Source organism: Monodon monoceros, unplaced genomic scaffold (genome assembly GCF_005190385.1).
Source record: "Monodon monoceros isolate NGI ecotype Baffin Bay Population unplaced genomic scaffold, NGI_Narwhal_1 Super_Scaffold_15, whole genome shotgun sequence".
Classification (NCBI taxonomy): domain Eukaryota; kingdom Metazoa; phylum Chordata; class Mammalia; order Artiodactyla; family Monodontidae; genus Monodon; species Monodon monoceros.
Genome location: NW_021703771.1, coordinates 70,972,240 through 70,995,793, shown reverse-complemented (window position 1 = coordinate 70,995,793; position 23,554 = coordinate 70,972,240). Strand labels below are relative to the sequence as shown.

The window sequence follows — 23,554 nt, the reverse complement described above, 5'->3', positions numbered from 1 at the left end:
ATGATTTTGGCCAGTAGCTTACCTGGCTTCTTCTAGTTGTTAGAGGGGGAGGCACTCTCTTTCTACTTTTCTACCCACTCAGTGAAAGCCACAGAGCATTTTTGTTCCTAAACAGGCTGAACTTTCATACTGAAGCCAGCATGGAGTTTATTTCCTCCCGTATTGAATCCAGTGAATGACTGTGTCCGTGCCTGGGGCTGTGGCCATCTTTCTAACCCACTTATCTAATCTCTTTACTTTCCAGCTTAAAACTCCCCAGTGTCTTCACATTCCTCTCAGGCTAAGTCCAAATTCACCATCTGTCCTCCACAGGCTCAACTTTTGGCATTTCCCTCCTTCCATATATCCTGGTCACTCAGAACTGTTTGCATTTCCCAAATTGACCCTAAATGTTTGGAATGACGTTATGACACTTCAGTTTTTGCTTAGCCCAGTTCTGTTCATCCTTTGGATTCTCTTCATTCCCCTCTCCCTTTGGGGAAGCACTACCTTCCCTTCTAAGACCAAGTCAGTACCTCTCCTCAGAGTTTGACTTCACTGTTATCAAAGCACTGATTATGCTGACTGTGATCTCTGGTCACCAAGGCTCTGATCTTTCCTTTCAATCTCTTTTCTCTCTATTGTTCTCAGTGGATTATTTCTCTTGACCTATGTTCAACTTCCCTGATTCTTTCCTTTGTTATTACAATTCTTCAGTTCATTCCATTCAATGAGGGTTTTTTTGTATTATACTTTTTAGTCCTTTGTCAGTTTTTGTTCTTTATATCTCATATTTTTTGTTGAATTTTTTCAAACTTTCTCCTCATTCAGAGAGTGTTCATGATATTTGCTGGAGCATTTTACCAGCTACTTCCAAGTCTTTATCTTTGAGATCAGGAGCTCTGTCTAATTAACCATCTTCATATGTCGATGGTTGAATGTGTTGCTTGGTATATATTATATGCTCAAGTATTTGTTGAACGAAAACGTGCGTAAATACATACTCACTTACTTTAATGAATGTAAGCTGCACAATATGTATGAAATATCCAATCCAGAGTGAGGACTCAGTTTAAACTCAGCTCTTTTGGAAATGCACTGAGCGTTAGTATAGCACATGTTTTACAACAATGTAGACATTTTCTTTAATTTTTTCTTCAGATTTATGTAGCATCTTTCTTTTGGACACCTTCAGTTTCTCCCTCCAGAGCCCATGTTCATCTGTACACTATGTCTCTAAGGCTGCAGAGCAGAGGGTGCCCTAACAGCGAGGTCCCTCTGCTGTTACATTATATTATAAATGGTACTGCTTTCATTCTTATTTAATATCTGAGGGAAGTAAGTGTTTAAAAGAGGTTAAGTAAGTTGTGGTCACATTGTTGGTAAACAGCAAACAAGGACTTGGACCTTGGCCTGATCCAGTCTCTCTCTTACCAGCTAAATGGAAACTAAGTCTTTGAAAGGTAATCTGCTGTGTAAAAGGACAGGAAAGCAACATCCTAATTTCAGACAATTTTTATTTTTATTTATAGAGGTATTTTATAAATGCTCTGTGAAAATATATGTTAACTCTGCTATGACTAAACCCCCCAATGTATTTATTCTCTACACCAGGGAGAAAAAAAATTACGTTTATAAATTTGAACATAATTATTACAAAAAAATTGCCAGGCACTGGGAGTCTGGTTGTTCTACTGTGAAAGGCAACTACATATTAATTTTCATCAGCTCTTATATCTTGATGATAGTTGGTGATAAATGCATCCTGGATTGGCTCCCTGGGGTCCCACACCACAAAGGTGAAATTCAGTTGAACTAAAGGTGCTTATTAAATTCAAACATGTTTTAATTCATTGATTCTCCATTAATTACTTTTTTAAAGACCATGTGTCAATTTGTTTTTATCCTGATTATAGCAGTTTTAATATTACCTGATTTGCTGATCCTGGTACTAGATTTGCTACTTGTTCTTTCCTGTTCAAATATATTTCTGATTCACAGAGCTTCTAAGGGACTACTATTTTTATGGTCATAAAGCCTTGTGTTTGTGTAGTAATTTTGTTTTCTAACCATTTTCAGAGGTTATTTTATTATATCCCAACAAGTACTCTGTGAGGTAGGTAAGGCCAATATTTAGAGCCTAGTTTTATACATGAGGAAACAGGCAAATAGAGGCTGAGTAACTTGGAAAGTTCACTGGCATAACTAGTACCAAACTTAGGGACGGAAAACTGGCCTTCATACGCAGGCCAACATGCTAGGCATTTGAAAGAGCTACATATAATGCCCACTTTTGCTAAACACGGAATGAAATGAGAGGCAAATCCACTTGCCTAACATTTAACCAATAACCACTCATTGAGTTTTGGTGATATCAGGAGGAGTAAATAAAGTTTCCAACAGACTAACCATTAGAAAAGTTATGTAATGAAATCTTATAAATGGATTCACTGCTCTGTCTTATCATGAGGAGTTTTTGTTAGGAGCACCACACCAAATATTAAGATTTGTGAGCTTCGGGCACAAATTTACAAAGGTAAGGCTGGGCTCACTCATCCACTCCAACTAGTTCAAAAGCATGGATTAATGTAAAAGAGAAAGTGAACTTATAAGAGGAATTAGTGCAAATACACTAAAAATCCAAACTAGCATTTAGGTAGCCTAGACTTCTATACTCTCTTATCTACACCATGGCAGAGCTTTTATGAACATATTTTTGACAGCCCCTCAGGAATTCTCTGGGCCAGTGGTTCCCATGGTAGAGGGTGGGAGTGAGTTCTAGAAGGGGAGGGAGGCCAGAAAAAGGGACCACCCTACTGGGGAGTGTTTTGGAAATTCGTGGGGCCTTTTTTTTTTGTAGTTCTTCTAGTGTATAACCTTAAGATTTACATACTAAAAAACAGTTTTAAAATTATAAATCACATTTCATATGTCTAGTGTATTAGGTTTTTAGGTCAATTTTTAAAAATTACATATATAGGAAAATATATTATCCATGAATTTCATTAAAGGATAGTAAAGGAAACATCCAAAATATCTGTGATATAAATGGGAAACTGGCTCTAGGGCACTGCTCTAGATCAGGGTTCTCAAAGTGTGGTCTGTAGATCAGTAGGATCAGCATCACCCGGGAACTTGTTGAAAATACAAATTCTTATTACTCCAGACTTACTGAATATGAAACTCTAGGGGTGTGGCCCAGCAATCTGCATTTTACCAAGGTTTCCAGGAGACTCTGATTCTCAAGTTTGAGAACCACTGCTTAGACTAATGGTACCTGTAGTCACATTATTGTTAAAGGGACATGGAGGTTACATTTTCTGAAATGTAGTTTTCTGGCTTTTACACCCATGTGATGCTAATGGTTTCTTGGAATCTTTGATCTCAAAAGCAAAGTCATCATCTGGTTAACCACCCTAGGGAAGCGGGTGGGCCAGCACTGAGGGCTGCCTGCACTTTCTGTCACCTCATACCCCTCCAGCGCTTACATTTTAAAAATCTCTGCCTCAGCACAGGTCTTCTGTGTGCTAAACTGTTTTTACTTTATCTGCTGAGATTTTGCAGGTCTGGAGGTCACAATGAGTTGGGATGACATTATTGCTTTTAAAAATTATTTACAAATTCACCCAATATTTAGGGGGAGACCCTGAGAAACATTAAGAAACTATAGTATTTCTGCCCCAAATTGGCAAAGAACTGTGCTGGGTTAAAATAAACATTACTAAAGAGTAAAGAGATTTGGAGTGAGAGGCATTGGGGATAGGGAGAGGGAAGAAAGACAGAAAGAGAAACAGAGAGGGAGGGAGGGTGAGAGAAACATTCGGAGATAAACTCAATTAGGGAGAGATGCACAAAGGGGTCTTCTGCTTGGGAGCAGACACACACACACACACACACACTCACTGTGAAATAGTAACACTGTTGGTTAACCTTGCGTCAGGGTACCTGTTGAGAGCTGTACCTTAGGTCTTCCATGGATGACAGAAATTTGCAACAGATAAGTAAATTAAGGACTTGAGTTTGATATTTAAATGAAGCTCTCAGACTTCTAGACTTTGCTAGTAACAACATATTCTGTATTACCTGAAACTTTTTATTAATTAAATGTGTAGCTTAATGTTATGTTGTTTTTAGAAGCAGTTATGAAAAACTATGGGGTTTTATTTTTTAAAATAGTGGATATTGGATAATGTGACCAAAACTAAACGTCAGAATATTTCCATAAGTTTTGAGTGAATACATTCTAGAGTATTGATGTAAATTAAAATTTGAAAAAGTAAAATGACTTTGATAAATCTTTTCTCCTTTAAAAGATCACATTTGTACAAAAACTAAAAAAAGTTTTATGACAGAGCAATCACATTATCTTTTAAAGTAATGGAAGAAAATCAGAATTGTCTTATAAACACCTATGAAGAGTTACAATGACAAATATATTTCTGTCTAAAACAGTGGACAGCACTGTACCATTTAAACGGGACACACCCTAAATTAAGGTTCTTTAAAAAGCCATGAACAGAGATACATGAAGACAGTCTCTCTGCTTTTTAAAACTTTATCACTTTATGCCTATATTTTCTGGAAAAATACTATTTTTGATAATATAGCAGATCACTACCAAAAGATCTACATCACTTTACAACAAATAACTTAGATATTTTGTCAGTTCCGTATCTAAGACTTTAATGATTTTCTGGATGAAAAGTATCAATCATAAAAATTACCCTTTGCAAAGTCTGCAGTTTTCCCTTGTTACACCATACTGTAAACGCCTCTTGTTAAAGGCTGACAATAAGGTGACACATGACTGCCACCATGTGGGCAGTTAAGATGATACAGATTTCAAAATCAAATAAACCTTCAATTTAATGAGAATTACCATATTCTTTATTCTGAAATGCAATGGAAACAATGATAAATAAGGACGTGTGGTACTCTTTGAGCTACATTATTCTATATCCATTAATGTGGTGTTCATTTTTGGCACAAGTAGTTGGACACCGATACTGATAATATCAACTAGCAAAAGGCCATTTATGGAAATTATCTACAACCTTGCTACTCCAAGTATGTTCCATAGGCTAGTGGCATCTGTAATTACTTGGGAGCCTATTGGAGACGCAAAATCAGGCCCCACCTGAGACACCTGGAATCCAAATCAGCATTTTAACAAGATGCTGTGGATTTCCGTACACACCCAAGGCCAAGATGTCTTCATCTACAGCTGGTGCCTACTGTCTGGACCCTCACCCTTTACTGTACTTCCCACTCAATGTAGGGGCAGGTAACTTTTACCAAAAAGTCCAGATCGTTAAGAAAAGTACAGTTTGTTTTACGTGAATTACCTGATTAGCTTGACTTTCCCTTTGCAGATGTAGAAATCTATTTTATCTATTATTTGCTGAGGTTAAACTACTGGATTAATTCCACAATTCAGAGAAAAACATTAAAACAAATTTTCCAGAAAAAAGGGCTTATTAATTTCAGGAGAGATTAGAATATTTTATTTTGCCCAATCAGAGCCCTTCAGCATAAAGAGACATTCATATACATATATATGAACATTTTCCAGAAACATTAATTTATAATACATTATTTTAAAATACCAGCTTAACGGTATTTATTTACAAAAATATTTCATTACCTAATTTAAACCTTTTGCTGTGATGACAGCTGTAAAGTACAGGAATGCAAAATAACTACAAAGTTTTAACACGTTTTTAGTGTTTGCAATAGTGCTTTTTTGTTTTAAATGAAACAGTACACAGAGATGGGTTTTTAAATCATATTTAAAATGCATATTCCAGCAATCACCTTTGAGATAGTTACTGGACTGAGCAAGATTAAAAAAAAAAAAGTGCAGCAACTGAAAACTACCTGCATGTACAGTTTGAGGTGTACACAAGCTTGAGCTCTATACCAACCATGCTTTGCCCCTGAAGTGGACAATGTTAGAAAAGCTTGATCTTGCTCTTTTTAATATTGGTTTTGGTGTTGCATTTACAATGAACCAATAGTATAACTGGAAAGCAAAATGTTTTTCTGGTTCTAACTACCACGTTAAGCAGAGGTCACACCTAAAGTATCACAGTACCATTTATTTACACAAAAATTTTTTTTAAATTTAAAACATGATTTACCCTCTTTGCATTGCTCTCTATTGATACGTTAAATCTGTTTCCACCTCCTTACGTTGTCCTCAGTTGAAGAAAATTTAAACAACACAAAACACATTGCAAAAGTATAAACCCCCCCCAAACTCCCAAATAAATAGGATTCCATTGTCATTAGCCTATATCCATTTTAAATGCCTGAGCCAAACAACCTACAATAAATTAATACTGATTTATTTACAACTCATACAGTATAAAATTTTAAACTATAAGCCTTATTGTGAAATGTTGGCAGAACTGAGTCACGATTTTTCTGATGCAAAGAGTGCGATGAAAAGAGCAATTTAATTACACGTAGCCCTGGACTACTGTACTCAATTTGTAAAGGAATTGTGCCTAATAATTTAAGACTGTGTGAGGAACTGAAGAAAGCAATGTTATAACCCTGATAATTGGGAAGTTATTAAAACCATTTAATTCAGCTGAGAAAGGTAAGCGAAAGTTTCCCCTCTGATTTTTGTCGGGGTTGTTACAACTATTTTCTGTCCACAGAAGCTTTAAAACTTCTGTGGTAACAGTAAGATCATTAAGAGTCACAGGAAAAATCATCCCCATAGCACTTTACAAGAAATTGATCAGAGTGATGAAAAGTATAATTAACAAAAGCTGTAAACAGTATCTTCACATTCATTTTCAAATAAAAAAAAAAAATTGGGGGGCATAAATTTCAATTCAAGAGAACAAACACCCTAAAAGGGAAAAGAAAAAAAGGAGGACACTTAAGATAGAGAAGTACTCTTTTTCAAAGTAAATACAGATTAAAAAGTCTAGGAATATTTGATCAAGTATCAAACTGATAAGGAACAAACTCTATAAACTACAAAATAAAAACCGTCATTGACAAAAATACATAAACTGTTTTCATTTTTGGAAATTTATTTTTAAAAAAGGTAGAAGAAAATATCTGGAAAACTATTTTAAATATATATATATTTTAAAACAATAATTAAGGTAGGCATCCAACAGCAAGCTGCCGCTATTGAGAAAGATCTTGTGATTATTGTTGTGGGCATTTTCCCCAAAATAAAATTAATATTTGAAAATGCTCAATAGAGGGTTTCTTTTAAACCATAGCAATGATATCTTTCCTGTCATGTGTGAAGACTTTTGAACGATGTATGATTCTTTAAAATTAATTGTATCTCGATATGAGATACCAATATTTCTTATTATAAGCGTAAAACATAACTTTTTGTATGGATAATATACATACTTTTTAAGTACTCTGACTTAAACTTAACAAGTTCACCATTTTTAAAATTAAAGAGTACATTTATAAAAATTCCATTTTAAAACTAAAAGTATATTCTCTAGCAGTATGTATAAATATAACACGTTACTGTATGATCTTAAAACAAATCTGAAAGTGTTGCAATAATTTAAGACCTAGAACGCTGAAACAAACAGCAAATGATTTTACTATTTTTTTATCCTTCAAAACTATATAAAACCTTATTGAAGGTTTTAAAACTATGATCATTTAAGGTGCAGCTAGCAGCATATTCACAATTTTGGTATGTTTTATACATATGTATCACTTGATTTGAACGGAGAAATGTGAATTAAATGATAATAAAAAGTTTTCATTACCTAAAAAAGTGCAGAAAAAATTCAAGTTTGAAGTTCAGTGCTCTTTATTTTGGAAAAACAAATAAACAAAATCCCAAAAGTTAAAATGTAAAATAAATCTTTGCCACAAAAAATTTACCTTTGGATATAGCTTTTCTAATGTCACATGAAAAAATGCCTTAAGCAAAACATATATGGAATACAGAACTCAGGGTAAAACTTTGAAGTCCATGGTATCTTTCACATATTTTTCCTTTCCTCAGCTGTTTTCTCACCACCCCCTGTAACCTAAAAGTATTTAACACTTTCAGACTTGTTTAAAACACATATCTACATGAAATAACTTCAGAGAAACCTACAATTAAAAAGTTCTAAGCAAAAGAAAATGCTTCTTTCTTTAAAGTACTGTACTTAAATTGTAATACAGTACACATAATAACATAGACAATTAGCAGCACTTTTTCCCATCCATAAAAAAATCAAATTAAGAAGTTAGCAATAGCTCAGTTATATCCATAACCATTTTTGGAAACACCTTGTACAACTGAAATGCAAACCAAGGGAATTAAGATAATTGAAAACTTCAAATGGTGTAATATACAGAAGTGGTCAGAATATAAGGTTTCAAATAACGTTCTAAGCAAATACATATGGATTTCAGTTTGAAGAGTGAAATGAACCAGACATGTGGTACATATAGGGAAACCACTTCCTACTGACAAACTGCTAATCAGTGAATACTTCAATGATTTGAGAGTCAAGGACACAGGCAACAAAGAATAATGTTTGAAGATATGGAGGAAGCACACAAAAATCTTTCACTTTTCTAATATTTTCTATTTTGACTATTTTTTTAAAATTTTTGGTTTGTTTTCCTGAAATCTTGGCTTGCTGGTGACTGCAACATTTTGCGTTAGAAAAAAAATAAGAGATGTTACCTCTCAAATTACAATAAATTCCCTGGGTTAGTTTATTACTGCAGACTGTCTCTTATCTACAGACTGAATCAAGTATAACTCTGAGAAGCTTATTTCCTATTTTCAAAAATACTTCAAGCTTTCTAATCCTAAGTGAGTTTCTAGTTTGCTGTGCATAATTTGTAGATTAATTTAAAAATGAAATAAAATAACTTGAAATACTGATTTAAGATTTTCTTATAAAACCCATCTCAGGTAAATGTATCTAACTTCTCTATTTGAAAATAATTACAAGATTGGTTCATTTTATATACAACAGGAAAAATGACAGTTGATATAAAAATTAAGTTGATATACAATTAACACGAAATAACACAGCAAATTAAATAATTGGAGCTAATATGCCCTTACACATGAATGGGGAATCAACCAGTATATTACTTTACTTAGTGCTTCTCAACTTCAAATCCGTTAACTACTGATTTTATTGATGACATTCACAAAACTGTACCTTTAAAAAACGGCTTAATACTTCCTGTGACATATCATGGAACAATGGGTTTATTAGATAATATATGATACAAATTAAACAATTTGTAAACTGCTACATGTTCATCATATAGCTGACATTAACTAACAGAAATGTTACTCATAGATACTTTCTACAAAGTCAAAAACTTTTGAGAATGACTATTTTAAAAATATTTCTTTTGGCTTGATCAGTTATCTCCATCACATATATTTAATCCCTCCCTAATGATATTTAAACTAAATTTTAATGTAAACTTTCATATCCCATAGTGCACGTTATAAAATGTAAACATAAGAGCTTTATTAATGAAAAGGGGAAAGGAAAAATGCATAACAGACTGTGAAATTAAGGTGTTCTGCAATATACCTTTAATGATCATATGGAATAGAAAAACAACCATCATGTTTGCTATCAATTTGTGCTCTGATTATCTCTTAATGACAAAAGAAAACTGTTTTAAACTATTTTTTATAGAAGAAAATATTTAAATTTCATTAATACTAAGTATAATCTTCTATATTATTCGTCCTTTGTTGCTTTAAGAACAATCAGTAATAATCTCAGATGAGCCTGCAGAATGAGCTTACCTACTTCAGATCTACCCCGTCATCTCTTTTCTGTCTGTGTGCTATTCTAGGGACCAATCATTTATTGTCCACTGATGGCCTCATCTGCTTTATACTCCAATACAGGAATAATTTAGTTACCAAAATGCACATATTTTCCTTTCCTTTTGGCTTTTTAAAACCTTGAAAGGACATGAACAGTTTTACAGTATATTTCTACAGAAAATACTTTGTACGTCATCAGACTAGACTCTTACATAGATAATTATTGACAAAGGATGCTTGTGATTTTTTCCATGCGACAGCATGTGCACTAAGATTTAACTGGCTCATCACCTGAGTGTACTGGAACTGTTAGCAAGTAAAGGGCATATTAAAAAGGGAGCTGAACATTTTACTGAAATAATGAAACATTTTTTTAAGCAATTTTAATTAAGTAATGCAAAGGTACATTAGGTTAAACATTTTATAAAAATTCAAGCAAAATTAAAAACTTAGCCGATTTCAACATTTCTACAAATTTAACCAGTAACTATTTTGGTCAAATCCACATTTAGCTGAATTAATGAGAACAAGGACAAGGGACATTGAAGTATTCTCCTCACCACAATGGAGGTTTTTCTCACTTTCCACACTGCATAGCCATTACATGGAAACTCCCAGAATGATGAGCAGTTCAGTCATGCTCTACACTTTTCTTTTCAATGAAAAGTGATGTATCGCCTTGTTTTGCTTTTGACAAAATATGGACTAAACACAAGTATACAATAACAAGAATCCAAGAGTAGCCCATACACAAGTCAACTATGTGTATGTTTTTATTATTTAAAGCCCACCATTCAGCTTATCTGTCTAAAGATATGGTAATAAACAGTTTGTTTCTTTTTCACTAATGATACTGGTGACCAGTCAGTTGAAGGGAGGGAAAGTCCAAGACAGCCGTTTATAAGTCAGTCAGTGACACAAATATAACTGTTTCAGCTTCAGGACTTCTGACTTATTGCCTCTCCCTCAAAGAGGTCAAACAACGATGGCAGATAACGATAGCACAGAATCTTTCGGCACGTGAAAGTTTTATACAGGACTGACCCAGGAAAAGTCCCTGCTATGTCCCCTCAACATCCCTCTGTTTCTTCATTTGTAACATGTGACCATCCTAGTTCCCAAACCGTCAACTCGTAGCTGGCCCACAGCATATACTCCACGTTGAGTGTGTGTGAACACTCCTCAGTTAAAGCCGCATGACTGAGGTCAAACATTGCATGATTGTGCTAGGAAAGAGCAGTATCCAGTGATGAACATCTCTTTAATGTTAACTTTCCTAAAGTGAAATCAATAAAGTAAAATAGGAAAATTCTTTTTCCTTCTGGCTAAAGTTGGACTTAGTTGGATTTCTGGTTGTCAGAACTGGTACCACTTCTTATCTTTGTATTTCAACATCATCTAAAGTGGAGAAAACACAAAAAACACATTTTAAAAATGCCAGAATAACAACACTTACAACTGGTTGCTATACTTTTCTAAAACATGATATCATTCTGAAACATCCTCTCATTTTTATATTTAGTATTTATATGGAAAGCAGGAAGCAGGAACTGTTCCGTTTCAAGGAAAAAGGAATGTAACTATGAAGAACTAGCCTAGAAGGTCCTCACATTTCCTAAAGACAAGACATAAGTAAATTTTGGCTCAGTGCATTCTTTGGTGACCTAAGCTAATAACTTAAAAAATAAGGTAACTTTCAGTTCTCTAAAGTGAATTAAAAATAATACTTAAAGAACCTGGAGAACGAAAGGCTGAAATGACTACTGCTGCCATCTACAGTTTACTGAGCACTTAACTCTGGGCCAGGCACTGTATAACATACTTTCTCTACATGATTTCACTTGGTCCTCACAATAACTCTATCTGTTAGGCATTATTAAAGTCTCCCTATTTTACCAGTGAAGAAACTGAGGCTTATAGGGGTTAACCGCAGTAACACAATGGTGAAACTGGGATTTGAACCCATGGAGTCTAATTCAAAAACCCATGATCTTAACCACCTCAACGTACTGTCTTCCTTAGACTCTCACATATGGCTCAGGAACGTCTGGTAGAAGGGAAGAGCGAACAGCTAGGGATTGAGCTCTTTGCTAAATATTTTGACTGTAGATATATCTGAGGTTAACTGAACTGTTATATGCCTTAGAGATCACAGTCAGGGGCACGGTTATGCCAACAAAAGGCCTGACCTAGATTTAAGGCACTTGCCTGTATCTGAGGTGTGTTGGCCTAGTACAAAGACTCACGAAAGATCTCTGAATCTCTCTGAAAGCCTGGACAATTCTCTCCCAAGTCAAGTTACCTCTCATACATTCCAGTTGTCAACATTATTGAGCAAGGAGGAGATGACTTTTGACTGAAAAGTTTAAAGAAGAGCTATTACTGACAGAGTGGGTACTCAAATATAAAAATAACCTTAATATGGCTTCTTCAGATAATACACTCAAAATGCCTTTGAGGGCTAGGCTAGGAACTAAATGTGTGAAGTAGCCCAGTATAAAGCATCAAGGAGGGGCAGAAATGTATGTCGAAATGAAGAACGTGTATTCCACCTGACGGCTTTTAAATTCAGTTTTTCAAGCGTACTATTCTGGCTAACAAAGTATATTTGTAAGAAGGTTAGGGATCCCCTACTTTAGAGCATCTGTTTTTAAGCTCCACCACAACTTCCTAGTTCATCAAGATGAATTCGTTGCAAAAATGCACATTACTCCTCTGTGTGAACTGGTCTACAGACACATTTAGTATTGTTTCAATTGAATAAAAACATTGGCCAATTTCAGTTATTTAACTACCTAAAGATCAAGAGGCAAATTATTTCCTTCTCTAGAAGTTAGTAGTAGAATCTGAGGCATTTAGGAAAATTAGCTTTGTTGTTGTTATTGTAACCCCTAAGAAACTGTTTGCAAAGCCACTGGCTTTGTTTACAAAAAGGCTGAAGGTGAGCAGGTACCTTCAAAATTTATAAACTACAGTAAGAGACCAAAGGCTATTGCGACATATTCTTGTAATGGTTCCCGCTGGCGGCAAAAATTAGGAATTTGCAACCATACTGAGGATACATGAAAATTCATGTGTAGAAATACAACAGCTATAAAAATACAGTAATTTTCATACTTGCTTTACCTAGGCTTTTTGGCTTAAATATTTGACAGACATACCTCGTGAGCATGTTTAGAAAATGAATCTGCACTGGATAACATAGCTGCAGTTCTTTCTTCCAGGTCACTAAGTTTCTGCCCTCTTTCATCTAGTGCCAACCTGGCTCGTGCTAATTCACCAACAACTCCAGATGCTGCTCCTTTCACGCCTTCGATGCCACCAGGGCCAGGGATATGCTGAGCAAGACTTCTTGAAGCCTTTCCCGAGGATGATTCTCCAACTGAACGATTTGATAAATGAAAGAGTAACCCAGAAAATGAAAATTTTTTACTAATAAAATCCTACTACCTGATAGCATTAAAACACACTTGATTGACAATATAATTGAAGTATTTATTTTACTATATAATTATTACTTTTTAATTATGATTGTTTTACTAATTTGTAGATACTTTTCAAACATACAAAAACACAACGTACATTAATAAATATTCTACTCTATACTAGTTCATATAATAGAACTTGAGCAAAAAAGTGACTGCTAATTATTTGTTGAAATGAATAATGGGTATACTGATACCACTTTAATAACAGTAAAAAAATCACTCTTAAGTGTCCAAAAAATTAAAGATAAATTAACTTAAAAATATTTAAATTCAAAGACATAGGTTTAAATATACATATTTATTTTAGTTTATTTATACCACACTTTCTCTTACTTGAAATACTATGCTTAGGCTTAGAAGGAAAATGTAGAATTTATTCAGTATTTCTTTTCAGTCTCCAAAAGTTGTAGATAACCACATCCCTTTCTTTCTATCCATTTATCTTGTCACTTACCAAATAGATCAACTTCTTCTTTCAAAAGATCTCAGGAATTCATTGCTTCCTTTCCATTTATAACCTAGACCCTCATCACCTAAACCTAGATAACTGCAAAAGTCTTAAAATACGTTAAAGACTGATGTCAGATTCCCTCTTTCTTCAGCATACATTTCTTTCTTTAGAAATGTAACTCATACCATAAAATTTGGCCTTGAACAATTCAGTAAATTTTAGTTTATTCAGAAGGTTGTACAACTACCATCACTAATTCTCAAGCATTTTAATTACTCAAACACAAAACAGAACACCCAAACAAACCCATGATTATTAGCTGTCACTTTCCATTTCCTCCACTTCTCAGTCCTTGGCAATCAATAATCCACTCTCTGTCTCCATAAATTTTCCTGTTCTGAACATTTCATACAAATGATTCACACACTGCGTGGGTTTGTGTCTGGCTTCTTTCACTTACTGTCAAGATTCAACCATATTGTAGCATGTATCAGTACTTCATCCTTTTTAATAACTGAATAATATTCCATTGTATGGATATGGATATATGATATTTTGTTTATCTGTTCATCAGTTGATGGACATTTGAGTTGTTTTCACTTTTTGGCTACTATGAATAATGCTGCTATGAACACTTGTACAAGTTTTTGTGTGAACATGTGTTTTCAATTCTCTTGGGTATATACTTAGTAGTGGAATTGCTGGGTCATATAACTTTATGTTTAACTTCTTGAGGAACTGCCAGAGTTTTCCAAAGAGGTTACATTATTTTACATTTCCACCAGCAACTTGTGAGGGTTTTGATTTCTCCATATCCTTGAGAAGATTTGTTACTGTACATCTTTTTGATTACAACCGTCCTAGTCAATGTGAAGTGGTATTTCATTGTGGTTTTGATTTGCATTTCTCTAATGACAAATTATATTGAGCATCTTTTCGTGTGTTTATTGGCCATTTGTATCTTTTCTTTGGAGAAAAGTCTATACAAACCTTTTGCCCATTTAAAAATTGGGCTATTTGTTTTTTTATTGTTGAGTTGTAAGAATTTTTTAATACTCGATATTAGACTCTTATGAGATATCAGACTATCTTTTTTGACTTTTAATTCTGATGAAATCCAATTTACCTATTTTTTTCTTTGGTTGCTTATGATTTAGGTGTCATATCTGAGAAACCATTGCCTAATCTAAGGTCACAAAGATTTATACTTAGGTTTTCTTCTAAGAGTTTTATAGTTTTAGCTCTTACACTGAGGTCTTTGATCCACTCTGAGTTAATTTTTGTGTATGGTGTGAGGTCGGGGTCCAATCCATTCTTTTGCATGTGGATATCCATTGTCCCAACACCATCTGTCAAAAAGACCACTCTTTCACCATTGAAGTTTCTTGGTATCCTTGTAGAAAATCAATTGACCATACATGTATGGGCTTACTTCTGGACTCTCAATTCTATTCCATTAGTCTATGTATCTACCCTAATGCCAGTACCACACTCTCTTGATGATTACAGCTTTGTAGCAGCTTTGGAAATCAAAATGTGTGAGTCCTGTATCTTCTTTCTTCTTTTCAGAAAAAATTGTGTGTGTGGCTATTTTGGATCCTTTCCATTTCCATATGAATCTTAGGAAAAGCTTGTTTCTTTCTTCAAAAAACCAGCTTGGACTTTGACGAGGACTGTGTTGAATGTATAGATCAACCTGGGGAGTACTGCCATCTTAGCAATATTAAATATTCCAATCCATGAATGTAAGATATTAATCCATTTATTTATGTCTTAATTTCTTTAAATGATGTTTGAAGTTTTTAGTATATGTTTTAGTATATGTTTTCCATATGTTTAGTATATGTTTTAGTATTTTTTCTTTTTGATGCTATTATAAATGAAATTGTTTGCTTAATTTAATTTTTGGTTTGTTCATTGCTAGTGTACAGAAATGCAATCGATTCTTTATATGGATCTTGTATAAAATCTTGCTGAACTTGTTTATTGGCTAGAATGTGTTTTAAAAATTTTTTTAATTTAAAAAATTTTTTGGCCACGCAGTGCAGTTTGTGGGATCTTAGTTCCCTGACCAGGTATTGAATCTGGGGCTACAGCAGTGAAAGTGCCAAGCCCTAACCACTGGACCACCAGGAAACTCCCTAGAATTTTTTTTTTTGTGTGTGTGTGGTTTCCTTAAGATCTGCTATATGCAGGGTTATGTCATCTGTGAAGAGAGGTAATTTTACTTCTTCCATTCCAAACCTGCATGCCTGTATTTACTTTCCTTGCCTAATTGTCCTGGTTAAAGCCTCTAGTATAATGTTAATAGAAGTAGTGAGACCCTTTGAATTCCTATATAAAATTTAGAATCAGTTACAAAATTTGGGGGGGTGTTGATAAGGACTTCATTAAATGTTTATTTGTGTACATGCATATATCAGTTTTGAGAGAAGGGATGTTCTTATTGCATCTTCTACCACACGAACATGGTATATCTCTTCATTTATTTGGGTCATTAACTTCTCTCAACGAAGTTCGATAATTTTCTACCTTCCCCATGGAGGTCCCTGAACATCTTCTGTTAAGATTTATTTCTAGGTATTTGATTTTTTTTGATACTCTTGTGGTAGGTAGAATAATGCCCCCCCCAACCCCCCAAAGATGACGACACTCTAATTCCTGGAACCTGTGAATATGTTACCTTCGTGGGAAAAGGGACTCTGCAGATGTGATTAAGTTAAAGACCTAAAGGTAGACTAATTATACAGGTAAACCCAATGTATAATCACATGTGTTCGTAAAAGCAAAGAGCTTTCCCCAGCTGTGGGCAGAGAAATGTGGCTTCAGAAAAACAGAGAGATGCAAAAAAGTTGCTAGCTTTGAAGATTAAGGAAGGCATCACCAGGTATGGATGGAATGTGGATGGCCTCTAGAAGCTGAAAAAGGCAAGGAAACCATTCTCTCCTAAAGCCCCCAACAAGGAACACAGTCCTGGTAACACACTAGTGAGACCCATGTTGATTTCTAACTTATAAAACTGTTAAGATAATAGAATTTCTGTTGTTTCAAGTCACTAAGTTTGTGGTAATTTGTTATAGCAGCAATGGAAAACTAATACAAAGAGCAATTTTTAAAATTTCATTTTTTACTGTTAATATGATATGAATAAATTTTATTTTTATATGCTGATTATATCTAGTCAGTCTACTAAACTATTATTCCTAATGATTTAGCTACAGATTTTTTAGGCTTTCTAAATATGTCATCATATCAAACATTCACAAGTGATTATTTTGTTCTCCCTATCCTATTATTGTACCTTTATTTCTTTTTAGTTCCCTTTTAAAGTCTCTAGGGACTTTAATACATTGTTGGATATCTGTGGTAACAGAATTATATCTCATACCTTATGTCAAAGGAAAAATTTAAAATATTTTTTAATGTTCCTGTACTAAGTGTGATATTTGCTATAGGGTTTTGATAGTTAAATGTTGTATCATTTGTAGCTATAATTTATCAAATTACTTTCTAGGAATTTTTATCATGAATGGATACTGAATTTTAACACATCTCTTTTGCATTTATTGTGGTGGTGGTATGATTTTTCTCTTTAATCTGTTAATGTGGTGAACTACCAATTAACTTTTTAAAAAATAATAAATCAGCTTTGAATTCCTGGAACAATGCAAACTTGGTCTTGACATATCTGCATTGTGATTAGATCACACATTCTTAATTCTAATCCATTGGAATCTGTTGATTTTTTTAAAAAATCATCTAACATAATGTAAACTTAAAAAAAAACCCTAACTTTTTATAATGTGAGTTTCAAACATACAGGAAGGTAAAAAGAATTGTATAATAAACATCCATATATCCATGACCTAATTTTGGTAATAGATAACATTTTTTTTTTTTTGCCATTTGACTGTCTGTATATATACAATTTTTGAATGGAATACTTAAAAATTTATTATAGAAATTGATATTTTACTCCAAAATACTTCAGTATTCATCTATAATTTCCCTACAAATATCAACAGAATACATTTTATGAACATTCTGTATGTGTTTGAAAATGTATATTCTGCAATGTTCTTCAGGTTTAAGTGCCTTCATTGTGTTGTTAATATCTTCTGTACCCTTGCAACCTATTTTTTATCTGCTGTTATATCTCAATCAATGGATATATTTTAGAAGTCCCCACTATGATTGAGAAATTGTCTCTTCTAGCAGTTATGTCCATATTTGTTTTTTATATATACTGAAGTCAAAATATTAGGTATACTTAATAATGCCTTAATGTTTACTCTTTCTGATATTAACATAGTCGTACCAGGCAGATGATTCATTTGCGTTTGTGCTTTTCTACCTTTTAAAATTTCAATCTTTCTGTGCTCTTATATTTTATTTTTTATTAAAAAAATTTTTTTAACATCTTTATTGGAATATAATTGCTTTACAACGGTGTGTTAGTTTCTGCTTTATAACAAAGTGTATCAGCTATACATATACATATATCCTCATATCTCCTCCCTCTTGCGTATCCGTCCCACCCTCCCTATCCCACCCCTCTAGGTGGTCACAAAGCAAGGAGCTGATCTCCCTGTGCTATGCAGCTGCTTCCCACTAGCTATTTTACATTTGGTAGTATTTATCTCTTATATTTTAAATGTGTCTTCTGTGAGCAATATACTTATCCTTCTTTTAAAATTTAGTCTGATAGTCTCTATCTTTTAACTAGAATATTTATTCTACCTACATTTACTACGGTTATTTATATTTAAGTAAATCTACCATCCTTCATGTGCTTTCTAGTTATCTCACCTGTTTTGTGTTCTTTCTTCCCTCCTTTTGGAAGGACTGTGATCTTCCTGCTATTCATCAAGTTATGTACTACTTTTCTAGGTTACAGAGGTCACCCTAGAAATGACAACAAGAATCCTTAACTTATTAATGCTAATAGATCTTTTTACAAGTCTCTCAAAAAATGCAGGGATCTCAGATCACCTCAAATCCATTTACCCTTTCTAATTTCCTTGATTTTATGCAATATTTTGGATCACATTATTTATATGTGTATACACATACCACAAGACTTTGCTTTACAGTTTATAAAGATTTCAGTAATTATAATTATGCATGTATTTATTACTTTCTTTCCAAAGCATTGTCTCCTATATTTCTGACATTCCATCAGGATTATTTTCCCTCTATTTGAAGTACATCCTTTAGCATTCCCTTTAGTGTGATAGTGAGGCTTATTTGTTCACTTGTCTAAAACTCTCTCGTTCTTGAAGAATATTTTCTTTTCAGTATATAGTTCTAGATTAAGTACTATCTTCTGATAATAGGACGATAGAAGATCATCCTATTACCTTGGCTGTTGAGAACTCAGTCCATAACTTGTTAAAAGGTACCTATCATTTTTCTCTAGCCACTTGAAAGTTTTTCTTTGTTTTTGATGCACATTATTTTCATGTGACCTATCTAGCTGTGGATTTTTAAAAAATATCTTTCTTGGAATTAATTGGCTTCTTATGTGTGAATTGCTGTATTCTATCAATTCTGAAAAATTCCCAGCCGTATCTCTTTACATATTGATTCTTCTTCACATTCTTTCCTATCTCCTTCTTGAGCAGGTCTAACATATGTTAGCCCCTCTCACTGCAACTTCTATTTCCTTTATCTTCTCCTATGTATCTTACATCTTTTTGTTTCTCTGTGCTACATTCTGGACGTTTTATTTTGACCTACGTTTAAGTTATGTAATTCTTTCTTCAGTTGTGTCTAATTTGTGGTTAAATTCATCCACTAAGCTTTTAATCTTGGTTTCTGAACCTTTCATTTCTAGAATTTCATTTTAGTCTTTTACACATTTGTTGTATTGATTTTATAGTTTTCAGTTACCTGATAAAATGTTCAGGCACGGTATTGATACTTATCCTCTTGAACATAATATGAATAATTATTTTATAGTCTGTGTCTGATGACTCCAATATTTGAAGTACCTGTGATTCTGCTTTGGCTTTTTCTGTTTTGTTGATCATGGTGTTGATTCCTAGTATTCCAGATTACCTGACTACATATTTGAAAAACTATTTCTAAAAATGATATGAGGACTCTGAACATGTTATCTTTCTTTAGAGAACATTTTCATTGGAATCTGCCAGTTGCTGGGGACTTTAGCAGTTTGAAAAAATCTTAATTGAAGTTGAAAGTTTTCTGGGCCACTCAGATCATCTCAGGCTGAGCTGAAAGTCTGTGTGTCTGTATGTGCTGATTTACTTCCAGTTCACCTTTACTCTTAAGCTGTGGCCCTTTGGGGTCTTTGCAAAGAGAAAGAGTTATTTATCAGGGTTCCCATCTTAGCCAATTCTGGGAGACTACCTTGCTAGTCCTAACACAGTTTAGAATCTCAGCTTGCTGCTTTAGATTAGCAAAGTACTCCAGGGTAAAAGTGGCCTCAGGTTGCCACGCTCACCACCTTTCCCCACGGATACTGTCTCCACTATACTGTCTCCACTATATATTAGCTCTTCGATGTTTTCGAGAAGTAAAAAATGTATATATGTTTGAATTTTGTATAACTTTGTCTATTAACCTCAGTAAGAATGTTATTCTAAAATATCCGTCCCCCCCGTGACTTGAAGAACAGTCTTCATTTTTTAAATGAATTAAAACTGACCAATCCTCATTACCCAGATGACTGAACAATCATTTGGGTAAGTTTTTAAAATGAACTTGCACTACACACTTACTTGCTGGTATTTAATCTTACAGTCTTTCTAGTCAACCAAACAGAAAAGGGAAATTCTAAAATATTCTAGCAAAATATAAAGAATAAAAGAAAATAAAAATTCAAGGATAGCTAAGAGCTCCTATTTGAAAGAAAGGTCAGACATTCATTGATTCATTAGTTCATTCAAGGACCAATTTCTGATTTGTGCCAATTCTATGGAAGGTAGTAGATGAACCAGATTTTATATTTTAAATAACCTTCTAAGTGCAATGAGACTAGTTCTGGAAGTTTTGTAAGATAAAATAAATGTTTAAGTAAAAACGTTTTCAAAGTTAAGGTCATCAACTAAAGTCAATTACAGAATTAAAATAATGTAGATCATATTTAATGAAAGTCAAAAAAAATTTTAAAATTATTCATTTAAAGCTGTGAATATTCCTTTTTAGTCACCTGAAGCCATTCCGATTTTGGTTTCCAGAGTAAACTGTTCCCCTGACTTGAGTTAGAATATGGCAGAATACAATTTTATGTATTTTGCAAAAACTTCGGTCTATCAATTGTTGTGACAGAGAGGAAAAAGGTGAACATAATTTATACATGTAAGAAAAATTTATATGGCTTGGATGTTTCTGTTTTATAGACATATTATCCAAATTAAATAAATCAACTTACATAGTTCTTCTCTATCAAGAGATTGTGCACCACCTCCAAACAAGCCTTTAAAGAATCCCCTGTTTGGTGCTTCAGGTGTTTCTACAGGAGTGAAGAGTTCACCCAACATTTCCTTTAAAATCAAAACAAATTGTAATTGTTAAAGCTTCAGGGACACTAAACTATAATTCACAAAACCATCACTGTAAACTCTTTAACTCAAACTTACATTACCTGTTGAGGTTCACAAACAATGAGTACACTTCAAATGATCAGATCTAGAACATTCTGACTTGGTCAAACAGTAAGTTATTAAGACTAACTTGACTAAGAATAACTTGCTGCTTGCTACTTTGGCTAGATTACTTTTTTCACATTTTAAGCAAAGATGATATTCCTGCTTAAATTGTAAGGAGATTCCAATCTTAATGACGAAGTGTTCATATAACTCTTATCAGGAATTGGTAAGTGGATTAATAACTAGGTCTTCTTAAATTAGAAAGAAGAAAATCTATTAGCAAGTTGAAAAGTCCAGTGTAATGATGATACACAGTCTTGGAATTATCCAAAATAGCTGAGTCAGAAAATTAGTAGTTTAGAAAGACATACATACTTCTTTTTTCATAAACAAATGCTGGGAAGAGAATTATGCCAACATAAACCTGGAATTTCAGAAATCTGGCAGGGAGATGGAAAGACTTCTTTTTATATTGTCAGAGTTTTCTGAAATTTTTGTCAATATTTTTCAGAGCACAGAAATGGTAAAAGTAAGTCAGGAGACAAGAAAAATTGCTGACATCTTACTGACTTTGTAGATAACACATAAAGAGGGAAGAGGAGTTTCTATAAAAAAAAAAAGGATGGTAGCAATATTATTTGCAAGGCAGTTTTGGGAAGCTTTAGAAGCAAAATAAAAGTATAGTGAGGCTTTGGGATTGCATTTCTGCCCATTAAAGAGAAGTAGCTATGATACAAAGGACAAGTACACCACTGGTTCCAGGTAGTTCTGTTGTATTCTGATATTACATTATTACAGTTGGAGCTAAAGTATGTATTTTTTAGAGTTTCTTCCTTAGGGCTGGGCTAAGAAAGTTAATAAAGGATGTCCAAAGATTTTACATTTAGGTATATCTGTACACATATATATATTTTTGGCCGCACCGCGCAGCTTGTGGGATCTTAGTTCCCCAACCAGGGATTGAACCCGGGCCCACGGCAGTGAGAGAACGGAGTCTTAACCGTTGAACCATGAGGGAATTCCCAGTATTATCCATATTAATGCTGTCTCTCCAACCAGATTATAAATGAAAGGAGATATATATTAACACTATACAACACAGAGTTTCATTTATAATGTTGAAGTGGACTGAAGGCTTTACATTTTCATTCTCTTCCTCTGGATTTCTATAAAGTGGAGTAAAAGTAGAACGAAAAACTTCCTGAAGTCAATAAATCAAACTTGCTAAAACCCACCATAGAATATACTAATACCTATTATTTAATTCAAATTTATATTAGCCTATATAAAGAAGATGATTTTAGGCATATTTCCAATCTTTTTTGTACTGTACTTCACAGATTCTAATTTAAACTGTATCTATTAAATTGATAAAACAAATGGCAAACAGCTACCATTTGAGTGTCTTTTATGCTAAATCAAGAGTAATATGACATATATATATATATATATATATATATAGAGTCACAGCATAAAAATGTTTTTTGAAATTTACCTCTCTTTAGAATTATGGTTTACAGCTCTTAACTTATTTGGTGTTTAATGAGCTTGCAATCTTACAAATGTAAAGTTAAGAAATTTAAAAATCCAAAGATTACAGTTATAAATCAAGAATCACTACAGTGTACTGGAATGAGTATAAACTTTGGAACCACGTGGACCTGGGTCTGACTCTCACCTCTGACTTTTACTTGCAGAGGAAGCTTAGGCAAATCAGTCTCCCAGGGAACTGGCTTCCTCAACTTTATAAAGAAGTGATAAAAATACTTACCTCTCAGGAATGTTACCAGGATTAAAGATAATGAAGATTATCTTTAATAAACTGAAGATAACATACAATTCCAAGATCAGACACTCAATGATGTATACACTAAATAGAAAAATCTCCTTTCACATAGGGATGAAACAAATTAGAAAATATGCAAGTCATTTATCATTAGATTAACATTGTGAATAGGTATCTTTGAAGGAAGTGCTGCATAGCACAGGGAGATCAGCTAGGCGCTTTGTGACCGCCTGGAGGGGTGTGATAGGGAGGGTGGGAGGGAGGGAGATCCAAGAGGGAAGAGATATGGGAACATATGTATATGTATAACTGATTCACTTTGTTATAAAGCAGAAACTAACACACCATTGTAAAGCAATTATACTCCAATAAAGATGTAAAAAAAAAAAATTAGGTATTTCTTAATGAGTCTGCACTGTCTGCAGTTAGTATTAG

At 33.7% G+C, this 23,554-nt stretch overlaps 1 protein-coding gene across 4 annotated transcripts in view; it reads right to left on the bottom strand.

The window, feature by feature from the left end:
- Window positions 1–7,772: 7,772 nt before the first annotated feature.
- Window positions 7,773–23,554, bottom strand: part of STXBP5 (syntaxin binding protein 5) — a 165,773-nt gene continuing 149,991 nt past the window's right edge. For 3 of the 4 annotated variants that reach the window (XM_029223865.1, XM_029223867.1, XM_029223868.1), the window contains 3 exons: window positions 21,117–21,228; window positions 12,943–13,163; window positions 7,773–11,179 (listed from right to left, as the gene is read on the bottom strand). In XM_029223865.1, coding sequence (XP_029079698.1) covers window positions 11,138–11,179; window positions 12,943–13,163; window positions 21,117–21,228 — 375 coding nt within the window. In that variant the 3' untranslated portion in view covers window positions 7,773–11,137. The remainder of the gene's footprint in view (window positions 11,180–12,942; window positions 13,164–21,116; window positions 21,229–23,554) is intronic. The other variant, XR_003793711.1, reaches the window with a different exon arrangement.